Source organism: Podarcis filfolensis (genome assembly GCF_964270895.1).
Source record: "Podarcis filfolensis genome assembly, chromosome: 1".
Lineage (NCBI taxonomy): Eukaryota > Metazoa > Chordata > Lepidosauria > Squamata > Lacertidae > Podarcis > Podarcis filfolensis.
Window position 1 is genome coordinate 24,386,738 of NC_139604.1, and position 22,569 is coordinate 24,409,306.

At 44.3% G+C, this 22,569-nt stretch overlaps 1 protein-coding gene across 3 annotated transcripts in view; it reads left to right on the forward strand.

Moving 5' to 3' along the window:
* UBE2E3 (ubiquitin conjugating enzyme E2 E3) overlaps nt 1-22,569 on the forward strand; it is a 96,312-nt gene that overhangs the window by 66,841 nt on the left and 6,902 nt on the right. For all 3 annotated transcript variants that reach the window (XM_083572999.1, XM_083572998.1, XM_083572997.1), the window contains exon 4: nt 17,278-17,410. In XM_083572999.1, the coding sequence (XP_083429125.1) occupies nt 17,278-17,410 (133 nt within the window). The remainder of the gene's footprint in view (nt 1-17,277; nt 17,411-22,569) is intronic.

A 22,569-nucleotide genomic window follows, 5' to 3' on the forward strand; every position in this document is an offset into this window, starting at 1 on the left:
TGATAGGATTGTATGTAGCCCCATAGGATGCCGGTTTCCATGTAGGAAAGTGTGAGTGAAGCAGCCTTAAGAAAGATAGGCTCTGAGCTAACAGACAGTCTTTGGTGTCTCTGGAAAGCAGAAAACCACACGCATTGGCTGTAGAAACTGGAACTCCTTCAATTTGCTGTGATGGCTGTAAGCCATTAGTTTGGAATGGAATTTTAGCTGACGGCGTTAATAGACTACTTGGGTTTTCTTAGCAGCAAGCAAAATAGCTGGGATAAGCTGAATCCCTAACTTATGCAAGTGAGTTTGTTTGTTTTTAAAAAAGAAAAATATCATGGTAAATAAGCTATCTAAATAATGCTAATATTCTCCTGTTTAGTTCTGAGCATCTGTACTTCTGGCCTCATCTTTTAGCGGGACAATAATGTAAAGTCTTAATGAAGCAGATATGTTAATCACACACCTTCAGGTGCTTTTGTTTGTTTTTAATGGTTTTGAAATGCAGCCCAATGCTGTAATAAATGTTACTTAAGAACAGCTCCAATTTGCCAGAATATCAGTACTGGTACTTCCATGTAGAATCAGGTGTTACCCGCACCTATTCGAACAGATGTATATTTTAATAGTTTTAAGGGGTTTCAGATGGTCCATGTGCAAAGTGTCAATTCCAGATGGAGAAACCTCCCCGTGAAGCAGATTGTAAACAGCTGCAACATCTTCCTTCTGTCGGCCAGTTTTGTGATCATGGTTTGAAGCAAAACAAACCACCATTCTTGGTTCTGACGTAGCTATGTGCTAGCAGGGAGTAGCGCATGTGTGTTAAACACATGCACAGCAAACCATTAACTGCATCTTACCTTTCTGCTTCTATCCATGGGAAGCTTAGAAGCAAGGCATGAAGGCAGCTGTTCCCCCAAGTTGTTTTGAGAAGCAAGGGTTGGTCACAAGTTTCCAACATGCTTGAGAGGCAGCAGCTCGCAGGACATAAATGCCCCCGCATTCGTGGAATAAAGTACGTGGCTTGCAAACAAAGCAAAGCGAAATGTAAGAAGGCAAAAGGACTTCTAAGAGAAGGAGAAATCTAAAAGGCCAGGTCTGTGTTCGAATGCTGGTCAGCTGACTTTAAGTACTTGGTCATGCAGATAGACTTGAAAGAGGGATTAAGTTAGCAATTTATGCAGGTTTATTAAAAAAATTATTAGCATATTACTAAGGGGCAGATAGTGGGTGGTATTCAGCCAAGTTTTACTGATAGAGTAGACCCATTGAAATTCATTAAAATAGCCAAGTTCGGTCTATTAATTTCAGTACGTCTACTATGAGTAAATACTTAGTTGACGACTATCTGTTGTTAAGAGCAAAGTTAAGCATTGTTTAGTTTGTCTCAAAAGTGCTGAGCATCTGGTTGGATTCTGCCCCATGTGCTGCATTGGCTGGAGGCTCGCAAAAGTAGTAACATGAATCCATTGTGGGAATGTGGTGACAAATTGTTTTCCACGTGGGGAATGAACGCTAAACTATATCTTTGCCACACTTTGCTAAAGTGCCTATTTGTGCTCCCTTTAAGTTGTATTAATATTAGTTAGTGAGCCCTTTGTTTATATTATGCCCCAGGGGGAGCCATCTAACACAATTATTATTCTAATTATTTACTTTCTTCATATTATTTGGATAGGTTCTACTCATGCTTAATCTTAATGCAGAGCTGAACATGGAGTTGGAGGGCGGCTTTATTAAGGGAGCTCTTGAAAGATCATGTAAGATTGCTTTACATTATGCTGACGCAAGATTCTCTTTATATTGAGAGAGGCAACAAAATGCATTGGGTATCTAGAAATCTCTGTGGCTGTGATTGTACTATGAATTACAGCATCTGGCTTTCTAGCAAAGGCATCTGTGTCGTCAGTGCTGGATATGTCAGCTTTTAATTTCCTTTTCCCCCCTTTTAAACCCTCCCCTGCAAAAAAAGGCATGTTTCCAGGCTGTGTGGTTACAGAAAACTTTACAACCGCTCAAGCAATTTAAGCGAAACTAGAAGAATTCAGCGCAGGATCTGTATCAGGATTGGGCATGGTTGTGTATTGGAGGGGATTGGTGTATGTGTGTGTGTGCACACACTCAAGTGCAGCTTCAAAACTATTTTCATAGCAGGTGGTTTGGCATCATCTGCTGGATCAGTGTTTCCCAATGTCTGTGTGAGAAACCTCTCGCCCGTTCTGTTGACATGTATGCTGTTAATCCTGACTGTATCCAACAGCCGACCTTTAAAACCACTCTTTCCAGCATCCACATTTGAGAGGCATCGACAAAGGGCTACTAAATGCAGCATAACCACTAATTTATGCAGGGTGAAAAACATCTCCTAACTGACGCATCTACATCTGTTTTATATTGCTTCGTTTTCTCCCTCTTTCCTTAACCACCATGCATTTTGTAGCATTATGCCATGATTTTGAAATTTTGGGGTTAGCTCTAGGTGCTGGTGCAACTGGCAAGAGGGAGATTTGTTCCTCTTACTAACTCCAGGAAGAGAAGAGGAGAGCATTTGCTTGAAAAAAACCTGTCAATCACAGATTCAGATGCAAAACCCCATTAATTGTAAACACCAGGGTAGCTAAACTTTATTGCCCCTATGGCTGTCTCATTCCACAGATCCTTATTGATGAGTGTCCAGAAGTAAGTGTAGCAAATGCAGAACACTTCCATGAGCTCCACACTTGATCCACAACAATTGCCACGTAGCCCTACAAGTGATGGGGTGCGCCTCTCCCAAAAACGTGCTGAAGTGTAGGCAACTTGCCAGAACTTTTGAACTCTGCTTATGAATGCATCAGGGCACCCAGGTGCAGCCAGGATTGCCAGGGGTTATGCGCCCAGGTGTTTAAAGATGCTGGCATGATATCGCCTGTCCTTTACACACCTTGCAGGAAGGAAACATACCTGTAAACACGAGGCAGGTGCACTTGCAAGAGGACAGCTGTTGGAGTTGTGGCACTTGACGCCAGCACGAGCAACTTAATATCCTGTTCCTAGTCAGCATTTTTAAATGGGTTAAATTACTCATGAGAAGAGAAGACTCCCTGGAAAAGACCCTGATGTTGGGAAAGATGGAGGGCACAAGGAGAAGGGGACGACAGAGGACGAGATGGTTGGACAGTGTTTTCGAAGCTTGACCAAACTGCGAGAGGAAGAGAGGAGTGCCTGGTGTGCTCTGGTCCATGGGGTCACAAAGAGTCGGACATGACTAAACAACTAAACAACAACAAAGTTAGCATTTTGCACTTTTTGGTGGCCCTAAGGTTTTCAGTTTCGCCCCTCTGTTTAGGGCTCTTCCCTCTATTGTTTCCTTTGTGATACACGAGCGAACGGATGTCTGTGAGTTAAAGGGTGTGGTGATGTGCAGTTGCATTAATGTGATGAGTGGTTAGTGCATGGCATGTTAACTGGGTCTCAGCTTGCGGCTGTTTGGGGCCTTGACCAATGTCATTTGTGTGTCTTTCAGTTTAAAGACCTCTGTTTTGTTGCTCCCGCTGTCCACGATTGCTGGAGATTACTGTAGTAGGGAGGAATGCTGTTGGTGTTGAATGGGGTTTGTTGAGAGCCTCCACACCCTTCTACCTTCCCACCTATAGCTGATTCGTGCTGCGGTTGAATCGTAGCTTCAGTGAAAAATGTTTTCAAATGCCCTGGTATCCCAGGACATTTTGCTGCACTAGTGAAAATGCCACAGCGCATCTTCTTTTCCATGCTTTGCCTTACACTGACAGTACTGGCGCTTCTTGAAATTATGGGCTATTTCTAGCAATGAGGGAGAGATTTGATTCAGTTCACATTTTATTGCACATCCCGAAACAGTATGGGAATGGAATCGTGGCAATGCTTAGAAATTCACAGCCCTTGAAATTTTGCAACGTGGTTCTCCAACAAACAAATGCATCCTTTTGGAGGAAATGCACATAAAAATGGATGCATTTGTGAAAATAATATAAACCTGCATTATATTAGGAAGAGTAGCTTGCTAAAGTGTATTTTTTTTTAAGGGAAATTGAATACAAAAATGTGTATATTAGGATAAAAGTGCAGCAAAATGATTTCTTGTGTGAAGGCTTTTATAAAAAATGCAAACTGACCTTATGACTGGGGAAACAAGAAAATGAAAATAAATCAAAATACTACCTGAAGAACTACAATATTACCAAATGGGTTAAATTACTAGTGTAAAAATTTGGTTTAATGGATAGCAGTGAGTGCATTTTATATAATACATTCCTGTCGGTTGCTGTGTAGCTAGCATTAGCTGTGCAGAGTTGAGCTGTCAAATATATTATGGTTTCTTTTTGTGAATGAAGAAAAACTGTAGGGTTGATTGCTTTGTGTGTGCGCATTTCTTTTTAAGAACCAAGGAAATTCTTCAAGGTTTCTCCAATGTGTTTTGCTGAAACTTATTCTACATTGTTAGAAACAATAACACCTGTGCGGATAACATAAATAAGGAGAAGGAATGGGATTCCCCACTCTCACCCTCCCAGCAACACTTTCTAGACGTTTTAGCTAAATGCCATGTGCAAGCACTGTGGTATTTTGAACAGCACTCCAATATGCCAGCGTCTTTTATGAATGATTTAGAAATGCTAAATAATTGTTCCTGTTCAGCTGCTGTTTGTGTTGCGCCTTTGACTTAAATAGACAGCGCCAGCTGCATAAAGAACTGCTAAATGTTATATTTAAAGAAGCAGCCCCGAGCCGAGAGTTTGTAATACTGGTATTTTGAAATCTTGCTTGCTTAAACATATACTTTAGTGGTCACATTTCTGAAAAGTAATTATTAGATCTGGCATCCAAACAGGCTTGGGATGCTTACAAAATCCTGTCGTTTACCTAGCACTAAAATCACTGTTGGGCTCATAACAAGAGACCTGCTGGTGGCATTAAGCTGTTGGAAGGTTTGAGTAGCGTTAGAAACTCAAATAGATAAGCTAATCAGCCAGTGGCACCTTAAACCTAGGTTACAGTCACCACAACAGACTGTCTAGGCACCATATGTTTCCTCAGTGAAATAAATAATTATTATTGTTATTTTCATTACCACTTTATATTTTAAAGAAAAAAAAATCTCTAAGCAGTTTACAACACATTAAAACAACAAATGAATATAAATGGAATGAATTTATGTACATTTATGAGACGTTCAGATGACTGCAGTTTCAGCAGTTGTTTCAGGAGTTCTGGTCTTGCACAACTCTCTGCTTCCTTGGCGAGAGTGGGCCTACCTTGCTGGGTCTATTTTGCACCAAATTTTGCTGCCAACCAGTTTGAAAGCATACCAGCGCTACGGCAGGAAGGTAAACGGCGTTTCTGTGCGCTCTGGCACTCGTCACAGTGTCCTGTTGCGCCAGAAGTGGTTTAGTTATGCTAGCCAAAAGACTCAGAAAAACTGTCTGCAGACAAACGCCGGCTCCCTCGGCCTGAAAGCAAGATGAGCGCCACAACCCCAGAGTCGCCTTTGACTGGACTTAACTGTCCAGGGGTCCTTTGCATTAGACTTATCCAAATTTGAGCCCTGAGGGAATTGCTCTGTTGTGGGCTTCCTCAGGCATAGTGGTGGCAGCACTGCACTAAGGGTGGCAAAGAGCTGGTGTTTGGTTTTTCAGAAGCCCTTAGAGCTCCCAGCATAGTGCTTTTGGGAAATTTAAACGGTGGTTTGAGGACCTACCTGGAAGACTCGGGACTGCATACCCTCCAACATTTCTCCGATGGAAATAGAGACTTTCTATTCCATCATCATATTTATACCCCATCTGACTGGGTTGCCCCAGCCACTCTGCTTGGCTTCCAACATATATAAAAACATAATAGAACATTAAACATAAATAAAAAAACTTCCTTATACAGTGGTGCCTCCGGTTGCGGACAGGATTCGTTCTGGAGCTCCAGTCGGATCCCGAGGTTTCCGAAACTGGTGGTGCCTGTTCTGTGCATGCGTGTCACACGATAGAGCCCTACTGCGCATGCGGCGAAATCCGGAAATATACTTCCAGGTTTGTCGCGTTTGTATCCCGAAGGATACGTAACAAGAGGGGCACATATGTAGAGGTACCATTGTGCAGTGCTGCCTTCAGATGTCTTCTAAAGGCTTTAGAGTTACTTAACTCCTGGGCTTCACATAACTCCATACCCTCCCAACATTTATCCAATGAAAATAGGGACATCCTAAGGAAAATTGGGACACAATCAAATCAGAAACCTGTAAATCCAGGACTGTCCCTGGAAAATAGGGACACTTGGAGGATCTGGGGCTGGACCAGTGTGAATGGGCCCTGTTGGGGTCCCGGCAGCTCCCCAAATTTGCCAGGTTGTGATGCTGGGCCTGTCTTGCTCAGCTGTATCCACGCCAACAGCTAACAAACAGAAAGTGTGGGTAGACTAAGCTGAGTCAAGGGGAAATGTTGTGGGACAGCTTTATCCTCTGATTTTCAGAGGCGCATCTGAGATAATCATTCTTTTTTCTTTGTAAACCCCCCCCCCTAAGTTTGGCCTTGTGTTCCTCCTGCTACAGAGGCAACTTTATTTTAAGAAGGTTACTGCCACTGATAGCACATCCCAAAATACCACGTCTTTCCCCCCTCACTTTTGCAACAGCTTTGCTAGCTTAAAGGACTGACACCAGCGCTGTTTCCTCCAAGAATTCTTGCTTAACAACGTAACACTCCGTGTAATCTGCGGTTGGGCGAAGGCCCGGAGATAACATCAACTTGGAGCCCTTGTTGAAACACGATTCATCATTCCTTGTGGCTGCTACCATAGATTCTTCGAGTCAAAGCTCCTAGGTCAGGCACACCCTGTGTGTGTGAATTGTATATTCTCCCCCCCCCCCCCCGAAACAATCTTCCGGTCATTAGCAGTCCTATCTCCCCCAAGTGTGCTTTGCCTACACTTGAGGAACTTGCATTAATTTTCTGTCTCGATTTCAATGGCAGATCCAAACCCTAACAACACAGAAAACATGGCCGAGTTGATTTGTAAAAACTACGTCCCAGTTATTAAAGGGAAGATGATTTCTGGTTCAAAACTGGGTTTTTAATCTCTGTGGATTTTTTTATTCCCTCTTAAAAAAACAAAAGACAACATTTATATGCATGTATATTGACTCCCATCCTTCCCTTTTGCTATCTGTACAGTGGTACCTCAGGTTACAGACGCTTCAGGTTACAGTCACTTCAGGTTACAGACTCCGCTAACCCAGAAATAGTACCTCAGGTTAAGAACTTTGCTTCAGGATGAGAACAGAAATCGCACGGCGGCAGCAGAAGGAGGCACCATTAGCTAAAGTCGTACTTCAGGTTAAGAACAGTTTCAGGTTAAGAACGGACCTCCAGAACGAATTAAGTTCTTAACATGAGGTATCACTGTATATTGATAATTCCATACTGTATTTGACGTGCAAAAGCAAATAAACAAAACTTGACGATCAGCAGTCATATTGATCTGTTTTCAAGCAGCGCATGCCATTATATTCCCTTTGTCCTCAACAGACAGGGTCCCTTGGTAGATATGACCATGTTTTGGGGGAGGGTGCAAGTTTCTACCGTCAGCAAAATAGAAATGACCTAACGCAGCTTGAAGTTTGTGCTAGACTTTTTAACCTTTCCTACCTGTTAAGAATCCATAGGAAGATGGACCAGGCCAACAACCTGTCTCGTCCATCATCCTCTTCTCACGACGGCCAGCCTTATGCATGTGGGAATTGCGCAAGAGGGACCCTGAGAGCTCAACTGCAGTTTCCCTGTTTGTGAATCCCAACAACTGATATTCAGAGGCATACAGCCTCCAATGCAGCAGCTATAGGTAGCTTCCCTAAGGTGCCTTAGGAAGGGGCTTTATTAAGGTCATCTGAACAATCAGGAATGCAGCTTGGAATGTTCTCCCCAGGAAAGCTCTCCTGGCTCCATTGTCATATATCTTTAGGTAACCAGGCAAAATCGTTCCTGTTTCGCCAGACCTTTGGCTTTTAGTTATCCATGGCTTCTGTAAGTGGGCGGGGATGTTTTAATGTCGTTTTAAAAAATAGGATTAGCCTTTAGAGTTTATTTTAAAAATGCAGGTTTTCAAGTATGTTTCTGTTTATTTCATGGAATCATAAAACTGTAAGAGTTGGAAAGGGACCACAAGGATCCTCTAGTCCAGCCTTTCTCAACCTGTGGGTCCCCAAATGTTGTTTGACTACAACTCCCATCACCCCTAGCTAGCAAGGCCAGAGCTCAGGGATGATGGGAGTTGTAGTCCAACAACATCTGGGGACCCACAGGTTGAGAACTGCTGTGTCTAGTCCGACACCCTGCAATGGAGGGTGCAATGGAGCCCAACGTGGGACTCGAACCCGCAACTCTTAAGATTGAGTCTCATGTTCTACCAGACTGAGCCATTTGTTTGAAATAATTGTAAGTCGTTTTGAGTTGTCGTGGCAAAAGAAAAGCGACTAATAAATTTATTGAGTGGTGGTAATAACAACAGCAGTAGCAAGTGACCAGCATGAAACACATGTTTGCCAGTCCACTTAAGGAAGGCTGATTAATTTTAGGAAGTGAGACACTGCAAAGACCATCCATGTCGGCTGCTGCAAACATCTTTTGTCCCCTGTGTGGAACAAGTCAGACTGCATGGCGGATGTAATGCCTAAAGGAGAGCTGCTTGTAGTTTTTGATGACAGCATGTGTGTCTTTCTCATTGCCAGCACATGCTCTGGGAAGGCAAGATTGGCATCAGCTTCCCGGCACAAGCTTTATTTATAGGGTGCCATCTGTGTGCCCGGCACTTTGCAAAGAATGAGAGAACGGGTCCCTGCTCTGGAAGCCGCAGCGGCAGATGGCTTTGTAGGGTGGCGGTGGCCTCAGCAACCACACAAACCGGAGGTCAGGTGAGTGGCACTGCCACATGGCACTGCCCAGTACTGCCAGAGAAGCTTGGAATCCCCACAGGGGTTGCTAACGTGCAGATATTCCTGCACTGCAGCTCCCATCATCTCTGACCGCTTGCCTTTCTGGCTGAAACTGATGGGAGTTGGAGGGCAACAACTTATTTGCAGGAAGGGATGCAGGCTATCCCCGTACCAGTGTTAGAAACTCAGATATATATGTTCCATTGGCCTTCTCTCAATTTCTTAACTACAGCTAAGAAGGAGATCAAATCCTGACCTTTCCACCGGCCTTCAGTGAATGAGGCCTGCACGCAGCCAGCGGATGACTTTGGGGCACTTTCAGTCTCTGCGTCTGAGGCAGGAGCTGGTCAGCAGCCTCTTTGTAGCTGCACAGTTGACATCTGCCCGGATTATTCCCCTTCTGTGGGCCCAGGCAGGTTCTTAGAATGGTAATTGCCGTCAAAGCCTCCAACCTCTTGTCAGGTCACAGGCTGAATTATTCTTTCTTTCTTCTCCCTTTTGTTACCCTAATCCAGTTATTATGTGATAATGAAATGTTCTTGGGTTTTAAGTCTAATTATTAAAGATGAAACGCAGCTGACAAGCATTTAATGGAGCTATTGCAAGGTAACCTGTCTGGCGTGGCATGCTTTATATTGCTGATCTCTGCCCCAGTCTACTAGTCAACCCCCAAGATAAGCACCTGGCATTGGGTGCCCCTGTCATGTATATGCATGTGTGCGTGCGCATAATACTGAATTTGCGCTGGTCTGTCATCACGCAGGCAACCGAGCGTTTATGCCGACGCAGGGGAGAGGAAGTAAGTAAGTGAGACAGTGAGATTGCTACCAAAGTGAACATGGGAAATTCCGTTTGCGACCCATGCTGCGGCCACCAGCCTCTTTACCCAGTGCTTCATGTCTTTTTCAACACTGCTTTGCCTGCACAACTCTCCACTGGGCCCATGCAGGACTGGTTCTGGCTGGTTCCTTGAGGTGGCTGCAATATGCTACCTTGTTTTATGATAGTACAGTCATACCTCGGGTTATAGACACTTCAGGTTGCGTTTTTTTCAGGTTATGGACCATCAAAACCCAGAAGTACCGGAATGGGTTACTTTCTGGGTTTCGGCGGTCACACATGCGCAGAAGCGCTAAGTTGCGCTATGTGCAGAAGCGCCGAATTGCTACCTGTGCATGCGCAGATGAGCTGCTGCGGGTTACGAACATGCATCCCGCACGGATCACGTTCGCAACCCGAGCGTCCACTCTAGTTTGTTTCAGCAAGCTTTTAAATGCCACAGAACTCTTCCTTGGCATATTCAGTGCAGGTGGAGCTGTGGTCTAAACCACCGAGCCTCTTGGGCTTGCCGATCAGAAGGTCGGCTGGTTCGAATCCGCTCGATGGGAGTGAGCTCTCATCGCTCTGTCTCAGCTCCTGCCAACCTAGCAGTTCAAAAGCATGCCAGCACGAGTAGATAAATAGGTACTGCTGTGACAGGAAGGTAAACGGCATTTCCGTGCACTTTGGTTTCCGTCACGGTGTCCCGTTGCGCCAGAAGCGGTTTAGTCATGCTGGCCACATGACCCAGAAAGCTGTCTGTGGACAAACGCCGGCTCCCTCGGCCTGAAAGTGAGATGAGCGTCGCAACCCCAGAGTCTCCTTTGACTGGACTTAACTGCCCAGGGGTCCTTTACCTTTTTATATTCAGCAAAGCAATGCAAAATAAAAATAACTGGGATAGATGCTTCAAGGGATGATTGGGGGTGGGGGAGACACCGTTTGCAGTTCAATCAGATTGCAGCAGGTGGTTCTGACAGCCACCATAATAGGTTGCATTTAAAAAAGGATTTAGCAGGTTTACAGCTAGATCTGCCTGACTGCTAGCCTTGATCGTTATATAGACTCCCTGCGTTCAGAGGAAGTGTAACCAGATCTGATAGCCAGATGCTGCGGACAAAAACACATGTGTGCTGTCGCAGTCATATTAATTGGATCCCTTGAGTTGGTGTACTGTAGTGGTTAAGAGTGTCGGGTTAAGAGTTGGGAGAGGTTCAGATCCCCACTGGGTGACCTTGGGCCAAGCTCCGTCTCTCAGCTGTGTTTTGGGATGAACTAGGAACGGGGAGATAAATGTAACAACTAATATGGATTTGCCTGATTTCTGCATTGATTTTCTGAAGCCTGTTGCACGTCACCCTCCCGCATGACATCTGCGCTGCGGTGGATATGCACGGTGGGCAGAGCCTTTTCTGTGTTGGCAGCCAGATCACAGTATGCCTACAAAAAGAGGGCAAGAATGTGGCCAAAGAAGTTGCCTGTCCCGATTGCTGCTTGCCTTCCAAATACTTTGCCCTTTCTGTCAGCATTTTAGGTCTGGGGACTCAGCTATACAGCTGCAAATATAAAGTTTTAAGTGCGTTTTAAGAGCATTATATAAATGTGACACTAGATGGCGATGGTGAGCTAATGGCAAATTCAATATATATTTTAGGACTTTTTTTTTTAAAGCATTTTCACAGCATTTTAAATTTTGTCTAGATTCAGCCTTGGTCTGTGAATCTCATTTCTGACTTCGTTGCTTTGTGAATGTTTTTAATTGTACTTTCAATGTACTGTCTGCTTTGCGTTCATTTCTAATGTTTGAATTTTTACCCTGCCTTCTGTACAATTTCTTAATAAAGTGAGTTATAATCCCGCCGACCTGGAATAGCTCAGTCGGTGAAGCATGAGGCTCTTGATTTCAGTGTTGTAGGTTTTTGTCCACTTTGGACAAAAAAGAGTCCTGCATTGCAGGGGGCTGGACTAGATGACCCTTGGGGTCTCTTCGAACTCTGCAATTCTAGGATTTTGTAAAAATAAATAGAAACACAGCAAATCGTGCCCTGCTGGCGAGCTTCCCAAGTGGATCTAGCCAACGGCTGTCCAAAATTGATCCAGATTGAACCAGATTGATCGTTAAGCTAAGCCTAGTAAGGTAACACTTAAGCGCTTAAGGAATTCTGGGATCAGGAGTGGTTTTTGAATAAGAACATTTTAAAAAGTGGAAAAATCTTAAGAACTTTACAAGCACACATTACAGTCTTTCTAAATGCTTGGGAGATATATATATATAACCTACAAGTTTCCTTTTGGAAAAAGCTCTCTTGTAACAAGAAACTGTACTTTCCAGCATGTGCCAAGGTCCAATAAGCCACTCAAGCTGCAGCTGCCTTAGTAATATTTCAGAGCACCTGAATCACACCAATACAGCTCAATACAGCCCAGCAACTGGGAACAAACCCTCACACTCTTTTCCAGAGAGAGCTTCTGCACTTCAGAGTATTTCTGAGACAGCAGTTCCCGAATCCACGCTGTGAAGTTTGACTTGGGAATAAGAGAGTGTAGGAAGATTCTTGTGATCGACTGGGGAAAGCATGACACTTCCACCATGCCGTAGGATTTACACATTTACTTTTTGAATATCCTGGCCATAGAATAGGGCTTAGCTTTGCCCCCCGCCCCTTGCAAATTTACAAGAAGTGCCTGCGACTAAATGTTGCAGTGCTTAATGCTTCTGTTTAGACTTGCAGCCAGCCAATTCCAAGCCTCTTTCCAGGACACTCTATTCCATTCCCAGAGCTATTTTTTATTTGTTATTGATACTTTTTTCTTTTTCTTTTGAAATTCCGTGCAACCGACCCTGTGGCCCTGCCCATACCACACCACTGACAGCAGGGGACAGGAGAGGTATGGAGGCTGCATTGATTGTTATGGTTTTACGGTTGTCTGCCTAAAATCAAACATTGTCCATATTTTTAGGCATGGATTTTAGGCTTTGCTGCACTCTTTCTCAGCAGAGAGAGAGAGATCATAAAAGAGGCCAAAAATTATTTTTCAAAATCTGCAAAGTAAAGATTTAAGCCTCGGAGTGTATTTGGTTTTCTTAGAACGGCAGTGATTTTCTGCGGCACCTCTCAGTATGATTCATCTTATTCTTTGCATTGGATTGACACACAATGTCTCCGGTTTCCCATCCCAGCAAGCATTTGCAAGAGAATGGTTCTGCGAGAGATAAGCCCGGTTGCAAAAAGGCATCATTGAGCTGCCTTGAATTAGGAAGCATTTCTGTGAACCTGTAAAGGCCTCCCGAAAGGGAGAGCAAAAGCAGGGTATAAGTTACACCAATAAAAATCAAATAGGATCCACACGGAGCAGGATGGGGGACCACATGGGCTTTGCGTGCAGAAGCTCCCAGGTTCAGTCTCTGGCATCTCCAGTGGTTGGTCTGGATCCGGCGGCAGGTGATGGAAAAGACCTTTGCATGTGACCCTGAAAAGCCACTGTAGTCAGGGTAGGCAACGCAAGGCTTAGATAGGCAAAGAGCCCAGCCTGAACAGCTCACTGTGTGATGGAATCTGGTGCCGTTTCATTGGGCTGTGGTTTTCAGCCCAAGTTTTGTCTCGAGGAAGCCATGTCCACATTCGCTTGTCTGTGCGTTGCAGAGGGTACTGGGGGTGCACACCTAGTTCACACAAGGCGCTGACACAGCCTGCATGCTGCCAACAGGGAGAGCAGGTCGTTCGCAGAACAGAGAAAGACACTTCTGGTGCAACGGAACACCGTGACGGAAGCAAGAGCTCATGGAAATGCCGCTTACCTTCCCACCGCAGTGGTACCTATTTATCTACTTGCACTGGCATGCTTTTGAAATGCTAGGTTGGCAGGAGCTGGGACAGAACAACTGGAGCTCACCCCATTGCAGGGATTCAAACCGCCAACCTTCTGATCGGCAAGCCCAAGAGGCTCAGTGGTTTAGACCACAGCGCCACCCACATCCTTTTTCACAGTGCAGTGGAGAAGAACACTATCACCCTGATCCATCTGAAGACAGGTCTTGTATTAGACAGACGTGTCAGGCTTCTGAAAAATGCCTTCTGCACCTGCCAGGTTAGAATACATGGATTTATTTTTTCCCCCAGTAGACTTTCCCCCTCCAGGAACAACCCTTGTAATTTTAAGTGGCACTAATGGTAATGCAGTAGATGACTGTAAATAGTAACTTAGGAATTATTGCTCTTAGATGTTTGACTATTTAATTGATAGATGCCCTTGTTCTGACTCTTTGAGTGATTACCAGGTAGTCTGGCACACGGCTAGAGGCTGTAACCTTAATTGTGACTGATTAATTTGGCTGAAATATGTTGCAAAGTCAATTCAGCTGTTTCGTTAAACTGATTGAATTGCATCCAGCTATTAGAGGTGTTTGAAGGAAAGGTAGCTGACAGATGATATAGGAGCATGAACCTCTGCATTAAGCTATAAAATAGCCATTAAGGAAACCTGTGCCAAAACTGAATTGTTCCACTGAAATTTGACTTCCAAGCCTAATGCTAATTAAACGATATATGCTTAATGGATGTCAAAGAGTTAATTAGCGCACCGGATGGCCTGTGCATGGGTTTTAAATATTTCTACATTTCTCCAGCCTTTTTTTTTTTTGCATTATTGCTTCGGCTGTTTTGTTCTGTTAGCAAACTTAAGAAACGCGGGCAGAATAATTTAACTGAGCGACTTTGGAAATGCCTGTGAATTACTTAGGCATTGTGGCCTGCTGTCCCTTCTCCGTCTTAATTCTGTTTGATATATTTGAATCACCTCTGTTGATTGCTCTGAAATACTACCAGATGTTGTGGTCTTAATATCGTTCGGGTCACAAAAGGATCACCCACTACTGAATGTACTTGGGATAACTGGGTACAGTGTCCCAGAAGTCACTTTGCAGGAGTTTTGTACCCCAATCTCTTTCCAAATTTCGAGCCATGGTTCCCAACGTGGGACACACGCCCCATAGGGGGTAATTTGAGAATCAGTTATTAACAGTGATTTTTTTTTAATTTTTTTTGCAACTGGCCTTTTGTTCTTTTATTTTTCTCTTTCATGGATGTCATGTTCTTTGGAAGCTTGCTTAGACCAAGTTAATGGCCTTTTAGGCTTCCTCTATGTGAATAGGAGTTCACTTTTTGAATAATAAGAATTATATGTCACCGGGGAGGGGGGGATCAGGATTTTAGAGGTGCTTAGATGGGGCATTTCCCAAAAAAGGTTGGGTACCACTGATCTAGAGGTTGGGATGGCAAATCCATGAAAAGGAGTCCAGCCATCTTTTGCCCCACCTCCAATCAACATTGTTATGCTATTCCAACTCCTTTTGTTCCCAGCTCACTATCAACTTAGTTCTATTCCCAGATAGGTTTCTCTAAATGATTCCTGGAAATAAAACATGTGGGCCTCTTCCTCCAGGCATCTTTTTCATGACACCTTCATGGTGATTTATGCTCATGATCCTGCCTTCAATACTATTTTTTTTTTGAGGCAGTTGGACTGCTTCATTTCCCTTCAAAACATATCTTGTAACTTGGTGCAGAAATCCCATAATTTTGCTTACCACAAATGTTCTGGGTTCGTTCCGTTTTTTGTCCTGCTTTCATTGTGCTATAACCCCTTCGATCAGCAACAGAGTGGGTGGCATTGGGGAAGCTCAGTTGGTTAGAGCATGGTCCTGAAAATGCCAAGGTTGCAGGTTCAATCCCCACAAGGGACAGCTGCCTATTCCTACATTGCAAGGGGCTGGACTAGATGATCCTCAGGGTGTCTTCCAAATCTATGATTCTATGAAATCCGTCACTAATGCATCAGGGCCACAAAACCTCTGTCCTGGAGGGCCAGTCAGATTTCATACCAGCAGAAGAGTTTATTTGGGAAGGAGGGACTGGTGTAAAAAATCTTGAACAGGGAGCTTCGTAAGACCGCCTTGATGCTTCCATATAGAATTTGTGATAAACATTACTTTAGAGATCTTCTAAAAAAAATGGTTACTTGCTGAAGTCTTTCGGAAACTGTTTTTGAATCAGTGTTAAAAAGAAAGGAAGCAGAACGGACATTGGGCCCTCTTATAGTATAACTGTACGAATGTAGATGTTCTTACAACATTAACCTCAAAGTGTATTTGTTGCTTTTTCAGTAACTTTGCAGCCTCCTTTATAAAAATAGCAGTTCCTCTGTCAAAATAGGCTTTTCAGGGGGGTGGGGGAGTTTAGCTTAACAGTGGTATCGTTGCTGCTACATTATTGTAATGCGCTGAGCACTTAAGCCTTAAAATAAGTATTGGGCGGATCCTTTAATAGCTGTCCATTTCTATAAAACTGATCAACTATATAATACAGGCACTTGGGAACTAAAATGGCCTTCGAAACTATATTAGATTGTATAATATCCCCCCCCCCCCCCGGTGCTTTCACTGTCAGATAATGTGATAGTCTGAGGAATGGCAGTTCCTGACCACCACTCTTCCACATCTTCGTTCTGGAGGTCAAGGGAGGCTTTTCAGGAAGCGAGTGAACAAATTCAAGAAGCATTTGTAGTATTTTAGGACCCGAGGGAAACTACTTGGAACTGACTGTATGGCAAAACTGCAAGAACAGTGTGGGATCAAGCAATAAAACATTCTTTTAATGTCTGCATTGGTTACCTCGGAGCAGGACTGGGGAACCCTTGGTCTGTCGGATCTGGTTGGACTCAGAACTCGCAGGGATGATGTTGAGTTGGAGTCCAGTAACAATTGGAGGGCCACTGGCTCCCCATCACTGCCTTGGAGCCCTAATTTACAGCCGAGAGCCATTCGAAGGGAGTTTTTTTTTTGCCATTCAGTTGTGTCTGGTTTGCACCTTTTGGCACAGGTTTAGGCAAGTTGACTGAAAAGCCAGTACTGCTGTGTTTCGTGGAGTTTGCTCTCAGGCAGATGGGCATAGGATTGTAGTCTTACTGGACCAGAGCAGAGAGACCTGGGTTTGCAATCCCTTCTCAGCTTGGAAGCTTTGCTGGATATATCGTAGGCAAGTGACTCTCTCTCTTAGCCTAACTAGCTTTGTAGGATTGTGCAGATAAGTTGGGATAAGCCCATGCACGCTGCCACGAGCTCCTTGAAGAAAAGGTTGGATATAAATGGTGAGTGGTGGATGAATGGGTTTAAGTAGGCCTAACCCTTCCCTGTGTTGGATTGTAGTCCTTTGTGTTTTAAGGCATCCCCTCTTCTCCCCCCTCCCCCCCCAGCTTTCTTTCATGAATGCCCCACGCACCGGAAAGAGCAGCAGACAAAAAGGCCACAGAGCTAAATATCATAAAAGACAAAGATGGGTTTTGTGTTTGAAAACATTGACAGAAGCACAGTTGACGCGCCGTTCCTTCGTTCATAGCACACACATACAAAAGCTCCACACCAATGACAACAGATGTCATTGACGAGGATTTAAGGATGAAATGAGTAATGACTGTCAATGCCCAGGAACTGTCCAGATCACTTTCTGTTTATCCCTCCCTCTCTTTTATTTCAACAGTGCTGGGCCTAAAGGCGATAACATTTACGAGTGGAGATCTACTATCCTCGGTCCCCCAGGTTCTGTGTACGAAGGTGGTGTCTTCTTTCTGGATATCACGTTTTCATCCGATTATCCATTTAAACCACCAAAGGTAAGGATTTGTGGCTCTCTGTATTTTTATATGTAGCTTCTCCATCCTTGAATGTATCTCCATTCTTCACATTTGTACCAGTGCTCATGAGACGCTTGCACATTTGACTATCAGGGGAAGAGAAGACTCCGTAGCTCTGAAGTTTCAGGCGTAGCCCAGGATCTCAAATAAACCAGTGACCGTGCCAAGCTGTACAATATGCAGCCCAAGAATCCACATTTAACTTGCACTCAGTGTGTTGCAGAACTTACAACTCAGGGTTGGCAATTTCCTGAGGTGGGAGGAAATGAATTCTGTCAGCGTGCCAGTAGCTATTAATCTCCCCCCATCCCCCTTAGATAGTTTAGGGAATGTTTATGGTTGTGATTCCATTCCCTCTCACACATGCAGGAAAACATTCCTAAATGGCTAATAATATCCTCTTAGTTCCCCCTCTCCTACCAGCCTTTGATCAGGTGAGTATACTGCCTAGTGTGTTAGAGTCCCTGGGAAACCGGTGTTTCCCAAATTTGGGTCTCTGCTGTTTTGGACTACAATTCCCATCATCCCTGACCACTGGTCTTGCCAGCTAGGGATGATGGGAGCTGTCGTCCAGAAACAGCTGGAGACCCAAGTTTGGGAAACACTGGTCTAAGCCTCTGTGTTTCGGCTGCCTCAAACTGAAACAGAAAATTAACCGTTGCAAAGAAACAGTTGCTTTACTAGAGCGATGTGAGTTAACTACACAAAGCAGGGAAATTCTGAGATGAAATGAAGTGTAACACTCAGCTTGAACTAAGCTAACTTTGTGCTCCTGTCCGGTCTCTGTGGCCATCATACGTAATGGCAAGGTAAGCTTATTAGCATAATAAACCTTGCTGTGCACACAGTCCAATTGCATCTACTTCATTCTTTTCCTGACACAGGCAGGTACCTAAAGCAGGAAGGGGACTGCTTAGTGTTAGGTCTGAACCCTGGGATCATGGTTTGCTCCACTCCAAGATATGATCAGTAAGTCAACACCAGGCCATGGCTTAGGGCAGGCAAGCAATAGTGTGGTTTGTTAGGGCAAAACAAACCGCAATGCTGGGTTTGGCTGAAGCATTAAGTTACCGTATTTTTTGCTCTATAAGACTCACTTTTTTCCCTCCTAAAAAGTAAGGGGAAATTTGTGTGCGTCTTATGGAGCGAATGCAGGCTGTGCAGCTTTCCCAGAAGCCAGAGCAGCAAGAGGGATTGCTGCTTTCACTGCGTAGCGATCCCTCTTGCTGTTCTGGCTTCTGACATTCAGAATATTTTTTTTCTTGTTTTCCTCCTCCGAAAACTAGGTGCGCCTTGTGGTCTGGTGCGTCTATATGCTTTCTGGTTTGTTTCCCCACTCTCTCCAGGGGAGGAGCGATCAGGCTTCATGTGCAAGTATGGTTTATTAAACCAAGAGCCTCGGCCTCATGTGAGAATGGAGTCAAATTCTTGGTTTAGCAAGCTAAAGTGCAGCTTCAGCAACTGAAGTTAGTACAGTGACCATACCTCTCAACTGAACTGATTCAATCAGGACATCCCGTTTTGGGGGGCCGTGCTCTTGAGAGCACAGTGCCCAAAAACATGTGTTTTGCCACAGCCCCAAAAGATGCGGGGTGCGATCTTGCGCCTGTGATGCACATCCCGGTTTTCTGCAGTGACCTGTTGGAGGTGACTTGTGTCAATCATTGTTTTCTGCGTAAGCAATATTGTAAGACCACTTGACCCAATTACAGAGATTTTGATAAGTGCCCATAAACGTATAAGGAGGGTGTTGAAAGCCAGTTCTTACATTTAGGCAGTTTAACTTAAAACTGAAAGTAACTCTAACATGCTGCAATTTGACCACAATTCGTTGGCACTTAGCAGGCATTCATGTGACCTGAACAGAAAAGTACCAGTGTGAATAGACTCAAAAGTACCCACGAATTAGGAAAACCCAAACGAAGCAATTCGCAAACTGACAGGTTGAGGACAATATGATATTTCCTGAAATCTTGTGTAGTCCCTTATGTCCCACTGATTCCAGTAGTATTTAAGGGTTTATGACATGTACGCTGAATTGTAAAGTTGTTTATTAATCTCAAATAATGCGCTTTTGATTACGGAGAACTGCTTGACTTCCGCCCATATTTCTGGTAACTGTTGTCAAAATCTGTCATAATTGTTTCGCTTCTGCAATAAGGCGGGTTAAATCACTTGGAAAAGAGCAAGGTCTAACGAATGGGACCTTCTATTTCAAGAACTACATCCTGATATTAATTATCTATTTTTTTTTTTTAAAAAAAGGAATACTGGTCTTAATGCTGTTCTACCAAATGAAAATTAGGGCCAAACTACATATAATAAATGGGACGCGGGTGGCGCTGTGGTTTAACCCACAGAGCCTAGGACTTGCCGATCAGAAGGTCGGCGGTTTGAATCCCCACGACAGGGTGAGCTCCTGTTGCTAGGTCCCTGCTCCTGCCAACCTAGCAGTTCGAAAGCACGTCAAAGTGCAATTAGATAAATAGGTACCACTCCGGCAAGAATGTAAACGACGTTTCCGTGCGCTGCTCTGGTTTGCCAGAAGTGGCTTAGTCATGCTGGCCACATGACCCGGAAGCTGTATGCTGGCTCCCTCGGCCAATAAAGTGAGATGAGCGCCGCAACCCCAAAGTCGGTCACGACTGGACCTAATAGTCAGGGGTCCCTTTACCTTTATCTTTACATATAATAATGCTTGAATGGCTCTACACTTAAGTATAGCATACTTTTTGAGAAATGGCTATTGCTTGTTCCAAGTTGGAAATCCAGCTTAGGTGCAAGGAGGGGGGGCAGGGGACCCAATATGGATCATGCCCCCCCCCAAGATACTTGTCCCCTCCCCCAACCCTGTGCATAAGGGCAGAGCTACAAGACTAAAGTTGTGTGTATTTGAGTCTTCAGTGTTGGAATCAATTATCATTTGCAAAACAATGTTTATGCTAGTGATTCGTTTGTCTAACCCTGTTTCTTGGGGGGGGGGGAGCTGGGAATATGGAAAACACGGCACACAAAATTGTCCCAAGTGTAATTTCATGTGCTCGCTCATATCGTATAGATATTTATGCCAGCATAAATGTTTGTTTAAAAAATTGCAGCTGCGTAGCAGATGTTTGATGAGGAAGATTCAGAAATCTGCTGTTGTACAAATAAGACAAAATGTTAGGTTTGCGAAGCTGTTTAATCTGCTGAAGATATGCCGCAAAAATCAAGGGACCTAGATCCCAACTCCTCACCTCTGCTCCCCCTGCTGTTTCGTGCCTCATCTAACTTGTTGTATATTCTGGCTGAGATCCAAAGAGCTATTTTTGACATACCCAAAAGACTGGGTATCCCCAGTGGGCTTTTGGATTTAAAAACCAAGCAAAAAACCTTCCACATACAAGCTTGCTTTTGAAAGTTCCCAGATAGTTTGCCATGCAGCATGGAGTGCTACTGGGTTTTTTTAGGGGGGGGGAGGGGGGATGGGAACCCAAACCCAAAGTTCCCTTTTGATGTGATTCTGCCATCATTTCTTGCTTGTGAACTTCCAAAAAAATGAGGAAACAGGATGGTAAATTAGAGAGATCTTTGGTCTGATCCTGCAGAGGGTAGCCTGTGTGTGGAACTAATTGTGCATTTATCCGGATCGTGTATGGTAGATCTTTTCTCTGTCCATCTGTCCCCACGTGGCCTAGCAAAGGGAGGAAATGAAATCTGTCCTCACAGTTCTGCAAAAGCCAAAGAGCCTGGTCTTGAATTTGGAACAGAACAAAGTTGCTCAGAGTTATGCATTTTTATTTAGCTTTTACAAAGCACCGCCCTCTGCAAAAAGAAAAAGGAAAAAGCATTGAAAGGACTGCTGTTTCGGTTTGTTTGTTTCCTCTAGCGTGCGGTGCCGTTAAGAGTTTGGATTACCCTTTGCGCCATAAAGTATTCCTTCTGTAACTAATGCATTTCAACTCTGTGCGGGGTTTGTACAGAATGTTAAAGTCAATTAAAGCAGAATGATGACACAAATTAGAGCGTGGTGTGCCTCACACATAACGATGCCGTCTATAAGTGTTTTTCAAGTCCTTTGATGGCGAGCAGCTCCCTGTTCCATCCGTGAAAATCTCCCATGGGAATGTTAATGCTGGACAGATCATGTGGTAGTTTTAGACTATCCAAGTTCAATAGAATAGTCCCCATGCACATGCAAACCTGTGTGTTTGTGTGTGTGAGAGAGAGATCTCCTTTTCCAAAGTATTGTGTTCATTTCATTTCTAGATCACTCTAGGGAAACTTGGAAATATCTAGTTGTCCTTCAGAGCCGATGACAAGCCCCTATGTTGGCCTGATTCATAGACTATGGTTGGGGGCCATGTATTCCTTCCTCGCTCCTCTGCTCTCCATCCAAGTTGGTGCCCATCACTGCATACTGTGGTTGTGAATCCCAAAGTTTAACCATGTGCTGCACGAAGCTCAGTCGGTAGAGCATGCGTAGGCAAACTAAGGCCCGGGGGCCAGATCCGGCCCAATTGCCTTCTAAATCCAGCCCGTGAGCAGTCCGGGAATCTGTGTTTTTACATGAGTAGAATGTGTTCTTTTATTTAAAATGCATCTCTGGGTTATTTGTGGGGCATAGGAATCCGTTCATTTCCCCCCTTCAAAATACAGTCCGGCCCCCCACAAGGTCTGAGGGACAGTGGACCGGACCCCTGCTGAAAAAGTTTGCTGATCCCTGCAGTAGAGCATGAGACTCTCAGGGTAATCTCAGGGTAGTTGGTTTGAGCCCCATGTTGGGCAAAATATTCCTGAATTTCAGGGGGTTGGACTAGATGACTCTTGGGAACCCTTCCAACACTACAGTCCTACGATTCTACCTTTTGTCCGCCCTGAATCTTCCAATGTTCTTGCCCCCTGGCAGGCACACCTAAGCTTAGTTGGCCCTTTCTCTCAGCCCTGATGGTCCTAGCCTTCTGGAGAGCTTGACACTGGACACTGATGTCCAGCTCTGAGGACCTTCTGGTGGTTCCCTCACTGCAAGAGAGCCTTCTCAGTAGTGGTGCCCTCCCATCAGATTTCAAGGAAATAAACAACTGAAAATCTGACTTTTAGAAGACATCCGAAGGCAGCCCTGTATCAGGAATTTTTTTAAGTCTGACGTTTTACAATTT